This window comes from Lithobates pipiens, unplaced genomic scaffold (genome assembly GCF_037356315.1).
Source record: "Lithobates pipiens isolate NorthernLeopardFrog02 unplaced genomic scaffold, aLitPip1_a1.2 Scaffold_30, whole genome shotgun sequence".
Taxonomy (NCBI): Eukaryota; Metazoa; Chordata; class Amphibia; order Anura; family Ranidae; genus Lithobates; species Lithobates pipiens.
In genome coordinates, this window is record NW_027507791.1 from 12713260 (window position 1) to 12735597 (window position 22338).

General features: G+C 44.3%; 1 protein-coding gene across 1 annotated transcript in view; it reads left to right on the forward strand.

The window, feature by feature from the left end:
* The window catches only part of EXOC3L4 (exocyst complex component 3 like 4), a 172473-nt gene that overhangs the window by 65405 nt on the left and 84730 nt on the right, over positions 1–22338 (forward strand). The window contains exons 3-4 of the mRNA XM_077463717.1: positions 1726–2371; positions 20239–20356. Of these exons, the coding sequence (XP_077319843.1) occupies positions 1726–2371; positions 20239–20356 (764 nt within the window). The remainder of the gene's footprint in view (positions 1–1725; positions 2372–20238; positions 20357–22338) is intronic.

Sequence of the window (22338 nt, forward strand, 5' to 3'; positions counted from 1 at the left end):
TTTTATACTTATATCACAAAAAATTTAAAACGGAGTCGTGAATAAATACCACCAAAAAATAAAGCGTTATTTGTGCGAACAAAATGATAAAAATGTAATTTGGGTACAGCGTAGCACGACTGTGCAATTGTCATTTAAAGTGCGAGAGCGCTGAAAGCTGAAAAATGGTCTGGGAAGGAAGGGGGCGAAAGTGCTCAGTATTGATGTGGTTAAAGAGGAGGTCCAGCCTGGGTGAAAAAAAATGTAAAGTCAGCAGCTACAAATACCATAGCTGCTGACTTTTAATATAAGGACACTACCTGTCCTGGGAGCCCGCAGTGTTGGCACCCCAGACGATCTTCGGATCCTGCCAAGGGAAACAGGCAGTGAAGACTTTCGGCTTCACTCCCGGTTCCCTACTACGCATGCGCGAAGCACTCTGCGCTTTCTAATTGGTCTGTCGGTGGAGGAAAGAGGAGGGGGGTGAACTTCTGGGAGAGTGGGCCATGGTCCGTCTCCAGAAGTGGGGAAAAATAGGTTCCCCCCCATCAAAAACAGGTCCCCCATTCCCCCCTTCCCCTAAAAGGTGCCAAATGTGGCATCGAAGGGGGGGCATATAAGCGAGAGTTCTACTTTTGGGTGGAACTCCACTTCAAGTACAGTTCAAATGCAAAATCTGTATGGGTGTCCTGGTCTAGCTGATGACAGAAAATCACAACCGCTGGAGGCGCTCACAGGGATGGAGGAGATGTGTAGGAGGTCCGCCCCCATGCTGACATCACTTCCACCCGGTACCCACAGGGCCCCGAAACGTCTCTTCCAGCCCTGTGAGCACCTCCAGCGACCGTGATTTTCTGTCATCAGCGGGACCGGGACACTTTTTCTGATTTTGCATTTGGCCACATATGTACTTAAAGCGGAGTTCCAGTTGTTTTTGTGTTTTTTTTAAATCAGCAGCTACAAAAAGTGTAGCTGCTGACTTTTGATAAACACACACTTACCTGTCCCAGAATCCAGCACCTGAACCCCCGCTCCTCTCCCTCGCCTCTCCCCGGTGACGGCATTACAAGCCTGGGCACCCGGCTGTGACAGCTTGCAGTTCCACAGCCGGGTGCGGGTTGCACTTGCGCCTCCTCAATTACCGGAAATCTTCTGGGACCTGTGATGTGTCCCAGAAGATGGGAGGGGGAGAGGAGGAGTCATCTATGCAGCCCAAGCGGAAGTGGGAGCTGGGTACCCGCTCCCCCCCCAAAACAAATTGACATGTCAAATGTGGCAAGTAAGGGGGTGAGGAGTACTTATAGCGGAACTTCCACTTGTGGGTGGAACTCCGCTTTAATGTAATTTTAAACATTTAAAAAAAAACTGTCCCCTAGATGACGCTTTTACCTTTCTCACATATATATATCGGCGAGTACTTGATTGAAAAGTATCAGAACTCGTAAAAAAAAAAGTATCGGTGCAACCCTAACAAGTACACACTATAGAGGAAAATGCTTTGTTTATGTTTAATGTCTGAGGTTTACAACCACTTTACCTATAGGTAAAAATTATGCATTGGAGTTTACTCCCAAGAAAATCCCTTATGGTAAAACATACAATACATATTGAATACTGAAACATAAAATGCAAATAAAGGTAGATAGCTATTCACTTATTGCACATCATTAAACTGTGTGTTTTTAGAATAAATTATGTATTTTAGTCAAGAGTATGATTATTATTAACACATGTTCTCTGTTCCAGTAATGGAAATAAATGAACTTATTCATGGAAGACAGCTTCAGAAGGCCTTCAGAAGTATTAAATTCATGGAGGACAAACTGATAGAAGAGAGTCAGGGTGACAACTACTATGAAAATATAACAGAGTTCACTATACGAGCCAAGGACGTGGACTTGTTGTATGGATCTCTTTTCAACATGGTAAGAGCCATCGTGAAAGAAACTCTGAATCAGGAAGTGGATGAGCCTTTGGTTGCCACTCTGGTGTACGTTATTGAGAATGAGGCCATCATTCATGAAAACACAAGCGTGCCTTTAGGAAGTTCAGAGATCATCCTTGGCCAACCAAGGCGATGGAAACATTTGTGGAAAGAAGCTGTCAAAGACAGTGTGGTCAAACGAATAGAGTCAGTGCCCCTTAACCCCAAAGAGGAGAGCTGGCTTCCAAACCACCTGGAGACCCTTAAGGCCAATACCTTAATAGACTTGATAAAAGTGAAGGGCTCTTTAATTTCGCTCTATCCCGAGGACTACAAGGTGTGCTCCATCTATCTCCGGAGCTTTCATGATGCCCTGTCTTCCCATATACAGAAGAATGTGGTAACCTATGCTTCGGAAATGAGTCAGTTGTACAGTCTGCTGGACTTCACCATGAATAATTATAAAAGGTAAGGCCATGTCCGAGTAATATATCAAAATGTCACTAATGCTACAGATGAAGTCCAGATGAAGTATGAAGGAACTCTTATTAACATAATATTAATTCCTTCATGACAATTTGTACAAATGCTTTATAATATTAATAACCGAAATTAAAAAGAGAAAGATCTTCCAATGTATACAGTGCATCCAGAAAGTATTCACAGCTCTTCACTTGTTCCACATTTTGTTATGTTACAGCCTATCCAGAGATGTTCAATCGGGTTCAAGTCTGGGCTCTGGCTGGGCCACTCAGGGACATTCATAGAGTTGTCCTGTAGCCACTCCTTTGTTACCTTGGCTGTGCACTTAGGGTCAGTGTTATGTTGGAAGATGAACCTTCATCCAAGTCTGGTTTCCTCCACACATGATGCTTGCCATTCAAGCCAGAGTTCAATCTTTGTTTCATCAGACCAGAGAATTTTGTTTCTCATGGTCTGAGAGTCCTTCAGGTGCCTTTTGGCAGACTCCATGTGGGCTGTTATGTGCCTTTTTACTGACGAGTGGCCATACAGGACTGATTGGTGGAGTGCTGCAGAAATGGCAGAGATGGTTGTTCTTCTGGAAGGTTCTCCTCTCTCTACAGAGAAATGCTGGTGCTCTGTCAGAGTGACCATTGGGTTCTTGGTCACCTCCCTGACTAAGGCCCTTCACCCCCAATCGCTCAGTTTGGGTGGGCAGCCCGCTCTAGGAAGAGTCCTGGTGGTTCCAAACTTCTTCTATTTAGGATGATGGAGGCCACTGTGCTCATTGGGACCTTCAATGCTCCAGAAACTTTTCTGTAACCTTTCCCAGATCTGTGCCCTGAGTCAATCCTATCTCGGAGGTCTACAGGTAATTGCTTGGACTTCATGGCTTGGTTTCCACAGGTGGACTCCAATCAAGTTGTAGAAACATCTCAAGGATGATCAGTGGAAACAGGATGGACCTGAGCTCAATTTTAAGTGTCATGGCAAAGGCTGCGAATACTTACGTACATGGGATTTTCCAGTTTTTTATTTTTAATAAATTTGCAAAGATTTCAAACAAACTTCTTTCATGTTGTCATTATGGGGTATTGTTTGTAAAATCTTGAGGAAAGTAATGAATTTTATCCATTTTGGAAACCGGCTGTAACATAAAAAATGTGGAAAAAGTGAAGCTCTTCGAATACTTTCCGGATGCACTGTACAATATGAGTCTGGTGCTACACAGTACAGTTAATGAGGTAGAGAATGGTGATTATCTAAGGATGGATTAGAAGGAACATAAAGAGAACTTCTGAGGTAGCAATGAGATTAAGGGAAGTTAGGCCAAGGATATATTTTTTGGATAGTTTTAGTACATTTTGGGCTTTCTCCCATACATTAGGGCAATGATCTCCAAAACAATGGCCTGGGGGCCAGGTGTGGCCCCTTGCTTGCCTATATCCTGGGCCTTGGAGTACTATTCCTCCCACTGATACAAGACACTATTCTGCCAACTGGCATCAACTATGGGGCATAATTTCTCCTACAGACACTAACAGTGGGGCACTATTCCTCCCAATGATACCAACGATGGGGCACTGTTCCTCCCCGTAATACCAAACATGGTAATGTTTACTCCCACTGATGCCTGGAAAATTTCCACAGTTCTCCCCCCTAAAGAGTTGAAGGACAATAAACAGGCCCTTTGTTTAGAAAGTTTGGAGACCCCTGGACTAGGGAGTGTTGGTAATTCAGACCAGGGGGGCTGCTAGTCTAATGGGTGGAAGACAGGCAGAAAGATTTAAGGCAGGGGTCTTCAAACTATGGCCCTCCAGTTGTTCAGGAACTACAATTCCCATCATGCCTAGTTATGTCTGTGAATGTCATAGTTTTACAATGCCTCATGGGACGTGTAGTTCCGCAACAGCTGGAGAGTCGACGTTTGAAGATTCCTGAGTTAAGGTGTAAAGAGTCTCTCTATAAAAGCGGTAGTAAACCGCATAAAAAAAATAAAAATAAATCGGGCCCCAGGTAGTTTAAAGTGATTGTTAAGGTAATTTAAAAAAATAATAATAACAAACATGTTTATTCTTACCTGCTCTGTGCAATGGAATTGCACAGAGCGGCCACAAACCTCCTCTTTTTGGGTCCCGCACCAGCACCCCTGGCCCCTCCCCTCTGTCCAGTTCCCCCATGGGAAGCACTCGTACGTGCTCACACCTGAGTCCCTCGGCTGCATCCATTGACACAGACAGTGGGATTTGGCCTGCCCCCCGCTCCCTCGTCCATGTCTTTGATTGACAGCACTGGGAGCCAATGGTTCTCAGTGCCCCAGCAAAGCCAGCAAGACCCGGAAGTGAGAGGAGAGAAGATCTGCAGATGTGCACGGCGCTGGATCGAATGAGGGCTCAGGTAAGTAAAAGGAGAGGGGGGGGATGCTAATGCCTAAACATTTTTTACCTTAATGCAAGAAATGCTTTACAACCAACCACTTTAAGCCATAATGTGCTAGTATGCATCATGTGACAGAATTACTCGAAAACAAAGTCTTCCAGCAGTGTGCTGCCACTGCTGAATGTGCTTCCATCATTACCCGGTCTTCTTTCCGGGTCCGCAGTCTTCAGCGATATGAATGACCGAGCGGGCGATGACATCACTCCCATGCATGCAGGAGTCACTGTTTATGGCAGGGCTCTGAAGGAACAGCTCAAGTATGCCGTTCCTTCAGAGCGCATTCGCCGGTGACATCACTGGCTGCATCTAAAATAAATATTTCCTAACCGGCGCACGTTTAGGAGATATTTACTGTACCTATAGGTAAGCCTTATAGGTTTACCTATAGGTAAACATCATACATGGGAGTTTACTACCACTTTAACTACTTCCGGACTGTGGCATGCCGATGTACGTCCCTACTTTGGGGACGGATATCGTTGTTATGGCAGCAGCTAGCTGCCATAACCCCGGTATCCCCGTGTTCCGCTACAAGATAAAAGTGGAAGTGGTCTCTGCGGCGGATTTGCCGCAAGATATTACTTTTATCGGCGGCGGGAGACCCCCCGCTGCGATCTGGTGCCCTCTGCCGCTTGTCGGCAGCAGCGGAGGCGGTCGCGTAAGTCCCCTAGCCTGCCATGGAGACGAGTGAGGGTAAGATGGCCCCCACTATTTCCATGACACTGCAGGTGTAACTGTTAAAGGGCCATTTTCTTTTTTTTCTTTTTATAAATGACAATTTTTTTTTATTGCATTTTAGTGTAAATATGAGATCTGAGGCCTTTTTGACCCCCAGATCTCATATTTAAGAGGTCCTGTCATGCTTTTTTTAAAACAGTGTAAAAATAAAAAGTAAAAGGTAAAATGAATAAGAAAAAAAAAATACATTTTAAACGCGCCCCGTCCCGCCAAGCTCGCGTGCAGAAGCGAACGCATACGAAAACGGTGTTCAAACCACACATGTGAGGTATCGCCGTGATCCGTAGAGCGAGAGCAATAATTCTAGACCTCATCTGTAACACAAAACATGCAACCACTGGGCAGCACAGTGGTTTAGTGGTTAACAATCTCACCTAGCAGTAAAAAGGGTCACTGGTTCAAATCCCAACCACGACACTACCTGCCTGAAGTTTGCATGTTCTCGTCGTGCCTGCGTCGGCTTCTTCCCACACTCCAAAGACATGCAGGTAGGTTAATTGGTTTCTGTCCAAAATTGGCCCTAGTATATGAATGGGGACCTTGGATTGTGGGCTCCTTGAGGGTAGGGACCAATGTGAGTGTACAATGTACAGGGATAGGCATAATTGTAGACACCTCACTCAGGTTGAACTGGATGGACTGGTGTCTTTATTCAACCTTACTAACTATATGTAACTATGTAAACGGTAGAATTTTTTAAATGTCGCCTATGGATTTTTTTAAGGTTTAAAGTTTGTCGCCATTCCACGAGCAGGCGCACTTTTGAAGTGTGACATGTTGGGTATCAATTTACTCGGCATAACATTATCTTTCACAATATAAAAAATAAATTTGGGCTATTTTTTAATTCATAAAAGTGTATTTTCTCAAAAAAAGGATGCGATTGTAAGACCGCTGTGCAAATACGGTGTGACAGAAAGTATTGTAACGACCATCATTTTATTCTCTAGGGCAGTGATGGCGAACCTTGGCACCCCAGATGTTTTGGAACTACATTTCCCATGATGCTCATGCACTCTGCAGTGTAGTTGAGCATCATGGGAAATGTAGTTCCAAAACATCTGGGGTGCCAAGGTTCGCCATCACTGCTCTAGGGTGTTAGAATAAAATGTAAAAAATTTTATTAAGTAATTTTCTAGCAAAAAAAAACTGTTTTTAACTTGTAAACACCACATCTAAAAAAGAGCCAGATTGGTGATCTGAATGGAAGATTGTGTCACCGGCGTTAAAATTAATCAAAAATAATAAAAATTGAATTTAAAATTTTGATCTGCTGCGGTTTAAAAAGTCCCATAGATTAGGAAAAAAATATATTCAGAAATGTAACTGCGCTGATCCAAAAAGTGCTAGTGCAATATTACCACTGATATGGTGTCTATACCTTATATGCCAGCCTTAAAGTGGTAGTAAACCCATCCATTTACCAGTTTCAAAAAAGTTTCATGCCGGAAATGTAACACTCCCATTGGTTGTGCTCTCAAGCAAAATGGCAAACCATCCTATTGCAGGTGTCATAACTGATCACTAAAAACTATAAACTATAAAGTGCAACGTGTCAATAGGCATGGCTTCTGGGTAATCGCAGGCATCACTTCCTGCACAAACCCGCACCAGATCGAGGCTTGGAACGCACACCGATCACGGGGAACAAAGCGGTGGAGCGAGACCCTAAAACAAACTACTGGATAGACAGGGTAGACCGGATTGCCAGTCCTAAGGCACTTTAAATTGTGAGTGCACATTTTACACATTCTGGATATTATCTTATTGGTCAAAATACATTTTATATAAGCATATTGCGCAATGGTGGATGTTTAATTCTTATGAGATACCAAGACTGGCATGAGGAGCATCTAGTAGTTAACTAGTTGGAGGAAAGCCAGGAAAGTGGAGTGGTTATCCCAATATGAACCAAAGGCAAAACTTTTTTCCTAGGCTCTGGTGAGTGCCCATTTCAGAAGGTGGTGGTGGCAAGTGGTGAAAAGTTCCTGTTATAGAGCACAGATGAGAATTGAAACATAATATGCACATTGAATGTATATGATAAACGGAAGTGGACTTTGGGGATTACTGTAATATACCTATGTTCTAGGTTTGGATATTTTGCACCTTATATTGATCTATTGACATGTTACATAGTTACTAAGGTTGAATAAAGACACTAGTCCATCCAGTTCAACCTGAGTGAGAGTCTACAATTGACCCTACCCCTGTATATTGCACACTCACATCAGTCCCTACCCTCAAGGAGCCCACAATCCAAGGTTCCCATTCATATATTAGGGACAATTTTAGACAGAAGCCAATTAACCTACCTGCATGTCTTTGGAGTGTGGGAGGAAACTGGAGTACCCAGAGGAAACCCACACAGGCACAGGGAGAACATGCAAACTCCAGGCAGGTAGTGTTGTGGTTGGGATTTGAACCAGCGACCCTTCTTGCTGCCAGGTGACAGTGCTAACCTCTACACCACTGTGCCACCACTGTTGCACTTTATAGTTTATAGTTTATAGTTTTTACTGTTAAGGCTGGCATATAAGGTATAGACACCGTATCAGTGGTAATATTGCACTAGCAGATTGGTGACCTGCCTTTTTTCTTTATTGCAATTTGCCTAATACAGTCTGGTCATCAAGCTGCCCCCAGCCAGCTTGGACCATGAAGTCCAAGTGAAGGACAGTGATGAAGTGATTGGACAATGAAGGTCAACAGCACAGGCATGAGGCTATCGATTTGCTAGCAAGCTTCCCTTGTTAGAATGAGCCTCCCTAAGCCAGAGACTTGCTATGCAGAGGGTTATAGGGTGCTAAGAGAGAGAGAAAGGCATGTGTACTACTGTAGCGGTCTTCAAAATACGCAAAATTATTATTTCAATGAATCCAGAACCAAATGAACTTGAAGTTTTTAATTTTCTGCCTGGAGCTCAGCTTTAAACTTCTGACATTTCTGGGCAGTTATACCGCTTTTAGTGTGCCACCTCTCCACCCCTCATTTATGCCGTGATTTTCCATGTTGATCTCAGCAGCAGCAAACAACAGAAAGGTTGGGTAGAGCAGCTGATCCTACGCACAGTAACTAATTATTCATCCTTGGTACCTCGTGTTCTACAAATAAAGCAATTTTCCTCCACACTTAACTTGTTTTCCATGCAGCTCGCGATGTGTGCCTCGGTGTCAGTGGCGTGATGTCACCCACCACCTCCCTATTGTCAGATGGCCTTTATGTGCACTTATGTTGCCTGCATAGGTATTGTTGTGATATAGTCACAGTGACTCAGAAAAGACGATATTTAATAGAATGCCTATAAATATCGCTATCATGAGTCAGGAGCGTGCATTGTGACAAAGCAGCCAGAGAATACAGACTCCTGGTGAACTAAAAGTCCCAGCATGTCTTGGAAGCATCCATCTATCCATAGCTCCCAACTGTCGCTGATTTCGAGGGACTGTCCCTGATTTGGAGCAATGTCCCTCTGTTCCCTCTTTCCTCCTCATTTGTCCCTCATTTTGGTCTGATCTCTATAGTTGTATATAAAATGCACTTTTTATCTTTCAAAAATAGTTTCCCAGTGCTAAACCTTTCATCCAATTTCTAAATTGCTGCATTTGCAAATTTTAAAAGCCAATAAAAAGGAATAATAATGGTAAAAAAAAGCCCTTGTGCATTTAATGAACCTTTTTTTTTTTTTTGGTTAATTCCCCTTTAAGGGGGTGTGCAGGGGCCATATCCTATACTTGCATACATTTGCTAGTAGGTGTCCCTCATTCCCATCTCAAAATGTTGGGAGGTATGATCTATCTGTCCGTCCATCTATGTATCTATGGATCTATTTTATGAATCGTCCATGTGCAGGGCTGCAAATAAGAATAATGGTGTCATAAAGCTCCCCCCCCCCCCCCAACTTTCCAACCTCCATCTCACAAAATCAATTTTTGTGAAACAAAATTCCAATTACTTTCATTAGCCTTCATTGAGAGTCTTCAAAATATATACATTATATACAGTATATATACTGATATACGCACTATATTACTAAAAGTATTGGAACACTTGCCTTTACACGCACATGAACTTTAATGGCATCCTAGTCTTAGTCCGTAGGATTCAGTATTGAGTTGGCCCACCCTCTGCAGCTAGAACAGCTTCAACTCTTCTGGGAAGGCTGTCCACAAGATTTAGGAGTGTGTCTATTGAAATCATAGGGTTGCTCAGCCTATTGCATTAGGGTGTGCACCCCAAAGTTCAAACACATATGCGTGTATGTGCATGTGTATATATACTGATGGTGTCAGTAGAGCAGTGGACGGTGTCAGTTGAGCAGTGGACGGTGTCAGTTGAGCAGTGGACGGTGTCAGTTGAGCAGTGGACGGTGTCAGTAGGGCAGTGGACGGTGTCAGTAGGGCAGTGGACGGTGTCAGTAGGGCAGTGGATGGTGTCAGTAGAGCAGAAAACGGTGTCAGCAGAGCAGTGGATGGTGTCAGCTGGGCAGTGGAGGGTGTCAGTTGGACAGTGTCAGTAGGGCAGTGGACGTTGTCAGTAGGGCAGTGGACGGTGTCAGCATTGCAGTGGAGGGTGTCAGCATTGCAGTGGACGGTGTCAGCATTGCAGTGGACGGTGTCAGCAGAGCAGAGAACGGTGTCAGTTGGGCAGTGGACGATGTCAGTATTGCAGTGGACGATGTCAGTATTGCAGTGGACGATGTCAGTATTGCAGTGGACGGTGTCAGTAGAGCAGTGGATGGTCTCAGTAGAGCAGAGGACGGTGTCAGTATTGCAGTGGACGGTGTCAGTATTGCAGTGGACGATGTCAGTATTGCAGTGGACGATGTCAGTATTGCAGTGGACGGTGTCAGTATTGCAGTGGACGGTGTCAGTAGAGCAGAGGATGGTGTCAGTATTGCAGTGGACGGTGTCAGTAGAGCAGAGGATGGTGTCAGTATTGCAGTGGACGGTGTCAGTAGAGCAGAGGATGGTGTCAGTAGAGCAGAGAACAGTGTCAGTAGGGCAGAGGACGGTGTCAGTAGGGCAGAGGACGGTGTCAGTAGGGCAGAGGACGGTGTCAGTCATTTTTATTATTTTTTATGATTTTATTTTTGAAATTATATTTTTACAATTATTTTTTTTAAGCAGAAAAAAATTAGATTTTTTTATCACAATTTCGTGACATCAGGGGTCTAAATGGGGGGGGGGGGGGGGGTTGATATTCGCCAGACGGGGTGCACACATCTATGATGGAAATGCTTTCTTTAACATTCTTCCAGAAGTGCATTTGTGAGGTCAGGCACTAATGTTGGATGAGAAGGCCTGGCTCGTAGTCTCCAATCTAATTCAGCACAAAAGTCTTCTATCGTGTTGAGGGTTTCGATTAATAGACTGACTGATATAAGAAGATAGAGATAGAATTAAAACCATAGATAGATAGATAGATAGACAAACATCAGCAGATAGATCTCATTAGATAGCTAGGATTAGCTAGATAGATATCATTAGATAGATAGATATTAATAGATAAATAAACAAACATCAGATAGATATCATTAAATAGATAGAAATGATTTGCTTTCTGGGTGGAAATTACAGTAAGTAGAACCATAAAGTATTGTCATTCAGCATCCATCCAAATTTGATTTCCTTAGTTCATGGAAACAATGGAAGCCGCGAGGGGCATATTGCTGTGGACCATTCACATCCATGCAGTTATATTTCTAATCAAAACCTGGAAAGACTCCAAATTGCCACAGAATTGCCAAGTACACAGCCAACAAAGGAGCGTGCTTTTCCATTGTGCTCCCTGCAATAGGCTGCCGGTCGGGGGTATGCGCACATCAGATGTTTGCTCATTTTTTTAAATATGTCAATTTGTTTCTGTATTTTTTGATAAAGATATCCAACAGTTTCTACTATTATTCTTCTACTACACAGAAGATCCACAATGTCAGAAGTATACATATGACTAGATATTTACTGCAGTTTCACCTATCCGTAGCTCTGATAAGAGTGCTGGATGAGGCAATATCAGGTATGCACAATAGACATGAAGGTCAGGCAAATATAAAACATTCATTAGGAGGCAGAGTTCAGACTCCCTAGAAAAATAGACGTTGATGAGATACTAGTCATACAGATGTTTTGGTGTGTGCTGGTACACACTGAGACAGATGTTGATGAGATACTAGTCATACAGATGTTTTGGTGTGTGTTGGTACACACTGAGACAGATGTTGATGGGACACTAGTCATACAGATGTGTTGGTATGTGCTGGTACACACTGAGACAGATGTTGATGAGATACTAGTCATACAGATGTTTTGGTGTGTGCTGGTACACACTGAGACAGATGTTGATGGGACACTAGTCATACAGATGTGTTGGTATGTGCTGGTACACACTGAGACAGATGTTGATGGGACACTAGTCATACAGATGTGTTGGTATGTGCTGGTACACACTGAGACAGATGTTGATGGGACACTAGTCATACAGATGTGTTGGTATGTGCTGGTACACACTGAGACAGATGTTGATGGGACACTAGTCATACAGATGTTTTGGTGTGTGCTGGTATACACTGAGACAGATGTTGATGGGACACTAGTCATACAGATGTGTTGGTATGTGCTGGTATACACTGAGACAGATGTTGATGGGACACTAGTCATACAGATGTGTTGGTATGTGCTGGTATACACTGAGACAGATGTTGATGGGACACTAGTCATACAGATGTGTTGGTATGTGCTGGTACACACTGAGACAGATGTTGATGAGATACTAGTCATACAGATGTGTTGGTATGTGCTGGTACACACTGAGACAGATGTTGATGAGATACTAGTCATACAGATGTTTTGGTGTGTGCTAGTACACACTGAGACAGATGTTGATGAGACACTAGTTATACAGATGTTTTGGTGTGTGCTGGTATACATTGAGACAGATGTTGATGGGACACTAGTCATACAGATGTTTTGGTGTGTGCTGGTACACACTGAGACAGATGTTGATGAGATACTAGTCATACAGATGTTTTGGTGTGTGCTGGTACACACTGAGACAGATGTTGATGGGACACTAGTCATACAGATGTTTTGGTGTGCGCTGGTACACACTGAGACAGATGTTGATGAGATACTAGTCATACAGATGTTTTGGTGTGTGCTGGTACACACTGAGACAGATGTTGATGAGATACTAGTCATACAGATGTTTTGGTGTGCGCTGGTACACACTGAGACAGATGTTGATGAGATACTAGTCATACAGATGTTTTGGTGTGTGTTGGTATACACTGAGACAGATGTTGATGGGACACTAGTCATACAGATGTTTTGGTGTGTGTTGGTATACACTGAGACAGATGTTGATTGGACACTAGTCATACAGATGTTTTGGTGTGTGTTGGTATACACTGAGACAGATGTTGATGGGACACTAGTCATACAGATGTTTTGGTGTGTGCTGGTACACACTGAGACAGATGTTGATGGGACACTAGTCATACAGATGTTTTGGTGTGTGTTGGTATACACTGAGACAGATGTTGATGGGACACTAGTCATACAGATGTTTTGGTGTGTGTTGGTATACACTGAGACAGATGTTGATGGGACACTAGTCATACAGATGTGTTGGTGCGTGCTGGTACACACTGAGACAGATGTTGATGGGACACTAGTCATACAGATGTGTTGGTATGTGCTGGTACACACTGAGACAGATGTTGATGGGACACTAGTCGTACAGATATTTTGTACACTGGAACATTCCTGCTGTGACAGATGGAAAAAGTGCATAAATTGTAGCGCTAGGATGTTTGAATTAATGGCCAAACTAGCCAAACTAGTGCCATAAATCATATATCAATGATACAAGTAAGTAATAACAAGTCTTGTGACGTTAACTAATTATCACACAAGTGAAAAAGTGACAAAACTAAAATGTTGCACCAATTATCACATATAAATAATGCAATATAAATAAATGTGAAAAAATATTAAATCAAAAACTTGTATGGAAAGTGTAATAAAGTCCCCAGTGTTTAGCCTTGAAGATCTTTGGACCACCATAATAACAAAGATGGAACTCCATAGGAGGAGGATGTCGTCGATGTACCTAGCCCATAAGACGAGCGATGAGGTCTGTTGGGCATAAACGACATCCTCCTCCCATTTAGCCAACAAGTTCGCAAGGCTTGGAGCGAACTTGGCTCCCATGGCTATGCCTCGTTGTTGGAGGTAGTAGCATTCGTTAAACCAGAAATAACTATGTTCAGTGGCAAATCTGCTGTGACAGATGATTGGTTGCACTAGTAAGCTCTGACAAATGCTGATTGGACACACACTGCTATTACTACAGATATTTTGGGCACAGGTACACTGATAGATTTCGATGGGGCACTAGTAGTACAGGTGACCTAGAGACTACATTTTTAGAAAAGAAGAATGTCCATCATTTTTTTCAGAATTTTCAGACTGGAATTAGTAACAATTAGATTATTGGTTTGCTATTTCTATCAGCTCAATGTAGCGCTTGTACAATGCACATATATGTTTCATTTAAAGCGGGAGTCCGCCGTTTTTGTTTTTTTAAAGCCAGCAGCTACAAATACTGCAGCTGCTGACTTTTAAAATAATGACACTTACCCGCCCAGCGCGCCCGCAATGTCGGCACCCGAAGCCGATCTCTCGATCGTCTCTCGGGTGCTGCCGCCGCCATCTTGGGTATGGGCATCAGGAAGTGGAGCCTTGCGGCTTCATTTCCCGGTTCCCTACTGCGCATGCGTGAGTCGCGCTGCGCAATAAGGATTGTCCCCGCTGTCTCTGGGATCCGTGTGTTTCCCAGCAGACAGCGGGGGACCTTCGGAAAGGGGCGTAGATTCTGCGGAAAGGGGCGTGGCTTCTGCAGATATCTATCCCAGAAGTGGGTGCAGATACCTGTACTGTACAGGTACCTGCACCCCCCTCCCCCCTGAAAGGTGCCAATTGTGGCGCCGGAGGGGGGGAGGATTCCAATGAGCGGAAGCTCCACTTTAGGGTGGAGCTCCACTTTAACAAAGCGTGTCTGAAGCCATGTTTTGAAGCAAGTGTAAACAAGCTCTAACTCTACCTTTGAACCTAACACTAGGGTCCATAGCTACTCCCCCAGAAATAAGAAATTGAATTGTAATAACTATACAAAGCACATATGCAGAAATTTCATTGAGTGGCTGATGACCGTCAGACACAAGGAGTGGCAGATGCCACCGATAGTATGGTAGCCACCATTAGCTATGAGAAAAGTTTGTTGGACCTGTACAGAGCAAGATATATGAACTATACTTTGTCCCGCTGTTGTGCATATACTCCAGGTGCATATTTTCTGAGTCTGCTCTGTGGTTAGCACTTTAAGGACAGGTTTAAAGAGTAACTCCATTTTTCTTTTTAAATCAATCCCCTCCATGTACATAGGTGTTGAGGTCAGGACTTTTGGCAGACCAATCAAGTTCCTCCACCTCAAACTCGCTCATCCATGTATTTATGGATAACGGAGAAAAAAGTCCTGCGCAAATGATGCCAATACTATATATATAAATATATAAATAAATCAAAATAAGCTAAGTGCAACAACAACATGTGAAAAAATCAAATAAAAATAAATAGTCCATATAAAAATAAGCACCAAAAAATGTTGAAAAAGATGATGAAAAAAACAATGAAGAGGACAGTTAGGGCTCCCAGAACTCTCACCTTAAGACAGAGAAAACAGGCTCATCAAAAAACACAGGGGGTCTCCCATTTCATTCCTCATAGACAGTCATCAGGGAAATCCAGATAAAAGATGTAGATACAGTGCCTTGCGAAAGTATTTGGCCCCCTTGAACTTTTCAACCTTTTGCCACATTTCAGGCTTCAAACATAAAGAAATAAAATTTTTATTTTTTGTGAAGAATCACCAACAAGTGGGACACAATTGTGAAGTGGAAAGAAATCTATTGGATAATTTAAACTTTTTTAGCAAATAAAAAACTGAAAAGTGGTGCGTGCAAAATTATTCGGCCCCTTTACTTTCAGTGCAGCAAACTCACTCCAGAAGTTCAGCGAGGATCTCTGAATGATCCAATGTTGTCCTAAATGACTGAAGGTGATAAATAGAATCCACCTGTGTGTAATCAAGTCTCTGTATAAATGCACCTGCTCTGTGATAGTCTCAGGGTTCTGTTGAAAGCGCAGAGAGCATCATGAAGACCAAGGAACACACCAGGCAGGTCCGTAACACTGTTGTGGAGAAGTTTAAAGCCGGATTTGGATACAAAAAGATTTCCCAAGCTTTAAACATCCCAAGGAGCACTGTGCAAGCGATCATTTTGAAATGGAAGGAGTATCAGACCACTGCAAATCTACCAAGACCTGGCCGTCCCTCTAAACTTTCAGCTCAGACAAGGAGAAGACTGATCAGAGATGCAGCCAAGAGGCCCATGATCACTCTGGATGAACTGCAGAGAACTACAGCTGAGGTGGGAGAGTCTGTCCACAACAATCAGTCGTACACTGCACAAATCTGGCCTTTATGGAAGAGTGGCAAGAAGAAAGCCATTTCTCAAAGATATCCATAAAAAGTCTCGTCTAAAGTTTGCCACAAGCCACCTGGGAGACACACCAAACATGTGGAAGAAGGTGCTCTGGTCAGATGAAACCAAAATCCAACTTTTTGCCCACAATGCAAAACGATATGTTTGGCGTAAAAACAACACAGCTCATCACCCTCAACACACCATCCCCACTGTCAAACATGGTGGTGGCAGCATCATGGTTTGGGCCTGCTTTTCTTCAACAGGGACAGGGAAGATGGTTAAAATTGAGGGGAAGATGGATGCAGCCAAATACAGGACCATTCTGGATGAAAACCTGTTGGAGTCTGCAAAAGACCTGAAACTGGGACGGAGATTTATCTTCCAACAAGACAATGATCCCAAACATACAGCAAAATCTACAAAGGAATGGTTCACAAATAAACATATCCAGGTGTTAGAATGGCCAAGTCAAAGTCCAGACCTGAATCCAATCGAGAATCTGTGGAAAGAGCTGAAAACTGCTGTTCACAAACGCTCTCCATCCAACCTCACTGAGCTCGAGCTGTTTTGCAAGAAGAATGGGCAAGAATTTCAGTCTCTTGATGTGCAAAACTGATAAAGACATACCCCAAGCGACTTGCAGCTGTAATCGCAGCAAAAGGTGGCTCTACAAAGTATTAACGCAAGGGGGCCGAATACTTTTGCACGCCCCGCTTTTCATTTTTTTATTAGTTAAAAAAGTTTAAAAAATCCAATAGATTTCGTTCCACTTCACAATTGTGTCCCACTTGGTGATTGTTCACAAAAAATAAAAATTTTATATCTTTATGTTTGAAGCCTGAAATGTGGCAAAAGGTTGAAAAGTTCAAGGGGGCCGAATACTTTCGCAAGGCACTGTACCTCATTCGGCCACTAGAGGGCCATTATTAGCATAGATGCTTATACTGTTAATCCCAGGATGGATTCCGTAGTGTATGGCTCAAAACAAGAGGGGAGAGGGGAAGGAAGAGAGAGAGGAGGCTCCAATGGTGTAGTATATAACGTTAAAGGATCAATTTATTTAATATAAACCAGAGACTCTCACATTAAAACCAAGATAAAAAAGCACAGCAAGGTGAATAAAGATGGTGGCGTGGCGTCTTCCGCCAGTCTTACTCTACTTCCGGTACGTCCTACGGCCACTCCCTACGCGTTACGTCATACCACGTGACTTCTTCATGTATTTATGGACCTTACTTTGTGCACTGGTCTAAATGATTTGGTGGAGGGGGGATTATGTTGTGGGGTTGTTTTTCAGGGGTTGGGCTTGGCCCCTTAGTTCCAGTGAAGGGAACTCTTAAGGCGTCAGCATACCAAGACATTTTGGACAATTTCATGCTTCCAAATTTTTGGGAAAAGTATGGGGACGGCCCCTTCCTTTTCCTACATGACTGCACACCAGTGCATAAAGCAAGGTCCATAAAGACATGGATGAGCGAGTTTGGGGGGGGGGAGGAACTTGACTGGCCTGCACAGAGTCCTGACCTCAACCTGATAGAACACTTTTGGGACGAATTAGAGCGGAGGATGCGAGCCAGGCCTTCTCATCCAACATCAGTGCCTGACCTCACAAATGCGCTTCTGGAAGAATGGTGAAACATTCCCATAAACACGCTCCTAAACCTTGTGGACAGCCTTCCCAGAAGAGCTGAAGCTGTTATAGCTGCAAAGGGTGGGCCAATTCAATATTGAACCCTATGGAGTAAGACTGGGATGCCATTAATGTTAAGGTGCATATAAAGGCAGGTGTCCCAATACTTATAGTGTATGTTATTTATTTGTTTGGTATATTTTTTACATAAAAGTAGAGTTAGTTCTACGCACAAATGACTAAGCATTCTGCGCCTGAAACCCCTGAGCACCAGAATCTACCGATGTGATAACCACATTTGATTTTCCAGAGTTTCTATCAGAAAGGGTTAACAGACGGGGTTTGCATTACATTTTTGGAGAGGTGGGTACCAATTTGAAAACACTTAATAATTCTAAATGTGCCGTTTTGCTACAACGCTATACTGTGGACCGCGGTCCCGCGTGCTGCATTAAGTGCCTTTTTCCCCATACCTGTAATCAGAGCGCTGGCTTATTCAACATTGATGACCTACCGCGGGGAGGAAAGTACATTTAGCAGCGTGACGCTGTAGCTAAGGTATACGGGATAACCTTGAAAAGCAGAGCTCCCTTATTGGATAAGTGCCCTTCTTTGAGATCGCGCGCGCGTGTATGTGTCAGACATAAACCTGAGCGATCACCATGGCAACCCAACCGGCTTCGTCTTTGACAGCCCTGTATAACTCGAGAGGATAATACAGCTCTGATGTGAAAATCAATTTGTTTAACGCCGCAGTCACGCCACTTGACCCTGGAGCATACTTTTCTCAAGTGAGTGTAAAAACCTGCGGCGCTCAGAATTGTTCAAGAGGCCCTTGCGTTACGATCGCACTTTTAAAAGAAAATGAGACCTGTAAGTAAAATCCCAGTTTATGCAAATATTTGAATCTTCGGGTTTATGACTGTACAAGTTTACTTACAAAAGATTTAGGTTTGTCTGCTGATTGAGTTATAAGTCTCACTCTTCAGCTTAAGCTGATGTCCTCTCAACTACCTCGCCTTGCATGCTGTCATCCAGCTTAAGAGTGCGCATAACACCATCAAATTACAGAACACTGCAGTGGCCTACGACCCTCCTTTTTGGCAGGCTCTTGATGCTGTTAGCGCCTTCAGGCAATGGGTGAGATTAATGAGATTAGAAAGGCCAGGGCAGCTGATCAGTTCAAAAGGGGGACCAGAGCATCTGATGAGCAGGAGGGCTGGCTGTACTGCCTTATTGCTGACACTTGTGGATCCCCCTACAGCTCTGCCGGGGCTTCTACTCTTCTTTCTCCCTCCGGATGTGCTGCAGGGGGATCGTTTCTTGAACCCTCTGTGTGCCCTCCCTCCACTGCAGCGCTTCCGGCTTCCCTCCATCCCGGCAGCTGCAGGCACACAGGGGGATCGGTTTGGATCCCCCTTTGTTGATTTGAGGGGAACCCCACTGTAAAATTTTCTTTAAAAATGGCGTGGACCCCCCAAAATCCATACCAGACCTTTATCCGAGCATGCAACCCGGCAGGTCAGGAAAGGGAGTGGACGAGCAAGGGCCCCCCCTACTGAACCATACCAGGCCACGTGCCCTCAACATTGGGTTCTGCCACCCCCCCCACAAAAGCACCTTATCCACATGTTGATGGAGACAAGGGCCCCCCTTCCCCACAACTCTGGCCAGCGGTTGGGGGGGTCTGCAGGCCAGGTGACACCCACCCCCTTGTGACGTCATCAACCATGGGCCTGTCACAAGGGAGCAGGGTCAATAGGTGACCCCATCCCTTAGTTATTTAAAAACTGTCAGACGAGGAGAGCCTTCAGCACAAGCTGACTTCTTTTTTTGGGTCGGCAGTGGTGGCGGGCATTGTAACTGATGATAGATCTACACCGGGGGGATATTTATTTTTATTTTTTAAATAAAGGACTTGTCAAAAACTGTATATTGTCGTTTTTTTAAACTACACATTTGTTTTGGGTGAATGAGTAGGGGTACTATGTATCCCTACTCATCCACATGGGGTAGGGGGGGGGGGTGGAATATGGGGTCTCCCTTGTTAAAAGGGGGTTTCCGGATTTTGATAAGCATCACCGCCCGCAAACCCCCACAACCACCGGCCAGGGTTGTGGGTGAGAGACTCTTGTCCCCATCAAAATGCAACAAAGCACCCCTCGCAGGCCCTCGCTCGCCCCCTCTCTTTCCTGACCTGCCGTCTGCATGCTTATATTAGGGTTTGGTATGGAAAAGAAGAACAACCATGGCCTAAAGAGGAATTTTGTTCGCAAAAAGGGAAAGTCCCTCCAAATAATGGACAGTCGATAACTACAGTAAGCTCAAAGCCAATGCAACACCCGTAGGTTTACCATAAAAATATAAATACAAAAATATCTAATTTACTGAGCCCAGTTAAATTGTCAAAAATTCCCTACACATTTTGAATGAGTGTCTTAAAGGTCTGCATATGTAATGAAGAAATATGGCTGCCCTTACTTCAACAGCTTTGGTTTACTTGTTTTCCTTTCACAGTGAAGAATTTATGGCCAACCCTGAACTTCACCCGGAAATTAACGCTGCCAGTCTCCCGCCTGTGATACATGGGGAATGCCTTGAAAAATTAAAAAAGGATTATAACATTGCTCTACAGGTAATGGTTTACAAGAGCTTTGTAAGAATTGTATGGAAATGTATAAATCATACCTGCATCATGGTAATAACCAAATCTTGTGAGAGAGAGGAGGGAGGTAGTTTTGTACTTGGCATCGAGAATCATGAAGGTTTTAGTATTTAGTATTTAGAAAATGTCATGTTTTGGGCTCAACAAGTAGTTACAATTCTTTCTTCTCTGTTTTAGCCAACCTTAATCAATTTAATGAATAGGCAGTCATGCTATATTCCTAAATGCACAACTTAAGATTTTTCAAAACTGAATTTAATTTGCTATTTTTATTTAATTGCCCCTTCCACTTGTAATATGTGTAGCCAAGTCCCGAGCCTCTCCAGGCCTAATGGTGACCTCCAGAGTTAGAGACAGCTGACATCCTTCTGTATAGAGTGGGTTACGAGGCATAGTGGGTGCAATCTAAGGTAGATTAATGGGCGCCAGACACTTCTTGAATGCAAAGAGATTTTGTTTCTCTTAAACAGAACTGTGGGAGAGAGGGTTAGGGCCAGGACACCCTTTAGTAGTTGCAATGTCAATTAGCAGACTCCAAGACTTCTATAGGACAGCGATGCACCCAGCTGGACACCACATCTACATGTGTAGACACGCTGTCTCCTATGGCAATAATCTTAAAGCGGGAGTCCACCGGGACTCCGCGTTTTTTTTTTTTTTAAAAGCCAGCAGCTACAAATACTGCAGCTGCTGACTTTTAAAATAGTGACACTTACCTGTCCAGCGCGCCCGCGATGTCGGCACCCGAAGCCGATCTCTAGGTCGCCTGTCGGGTCCTGCCGCCGCCATCTTGGGTATGGGAATCAGGAAATGGAGCCTTTCGGCTTAATTTCCCGGTTCCCTACTGCGCATGCGCGAATCGCGCTGCGCAATAAGGACGCTCCCCGCTGCCTCTGGGATCTGTGTGTTTCCCAGCAAGCAGCGCGGCACTTGCGGGAAGGGGCGGGCACTTGCGGAAAGGGGCGTAAGTTACGCCCCTTTCCGCAGAGAGCTATCCCGGAAGTGGGTGCAGTTACCTGGATTATCCAGGTAACTGCACCCCCCTCCCCCCTGAAAGGTGCCGATTGTGGCACCGGAGGGGGGGAGGGTTCCGATGAGCGGAAGGTCCACTTTAGGGTGGACCTCCGCTTTAAATAGTTTCTAACACAGGATTTAATGAACGCTTTCACTTCCTCCACATTCTCCTTTTTAGATCTTTACTCAAATGAACTCCCAGTCTATCCCTTAGACCCGCTTATCCACTGCCACGGGATCTCCTGAGTTCTTCCAATCTCCCTGAGTATCTTCCTCAAGCGTCACCACCGTGTACTTGCTGGGTCCCTAGCTTGGCACTCACAAACACTCAAGTGTCACCCCACTGGACTCCTCGGTCCCTGGCTTGGCACACAAGACTGCTCTGCAAACGTCACCTCTGCTAGTTGGGTCCTTGGCTTGACACCTGCTGAAGTTTCCCAATTCTTCACCTTCCCCGGTTGGTGAGAATACTGCTCTGGTAATTGCTTCAGCTACTCATGGTGGTCCCTAGTAACAAGGTGGATGGTCCCTTAGTGGCGACAGCTTCCCCTCTACCTCCGACCACGACAGGTTCTCCAGCCGGCAGAACCGTCACTTTCAGGGCCGCTGTTAGAAATCATGGGGCCCCATACAGCCTACCTGACGGGGCCCCATTGACCCCGCCCACAACCCATCCTGGCTCCGCCCATAACCCCACCCCTGCCTCCACGCTGTCAGGGCAGGAGGCAGGAGCTGGAACATTTAACATTTACAGCGCCCCACCAATCATAACTGCATCTGAATGGGAGAGATGTCAGTGTTTTGACATCTGTGCCCATTCAGTTTGTGTCTTCATACGGAGCTTTCAATCAGGTCTGCATGAAAAAGGACCTAATTGCAAAGCTTGGGTGAAAGGTTATGAAAGGAGAGTGGTTTGGGGGTGGTAAAAATGCAGCTTG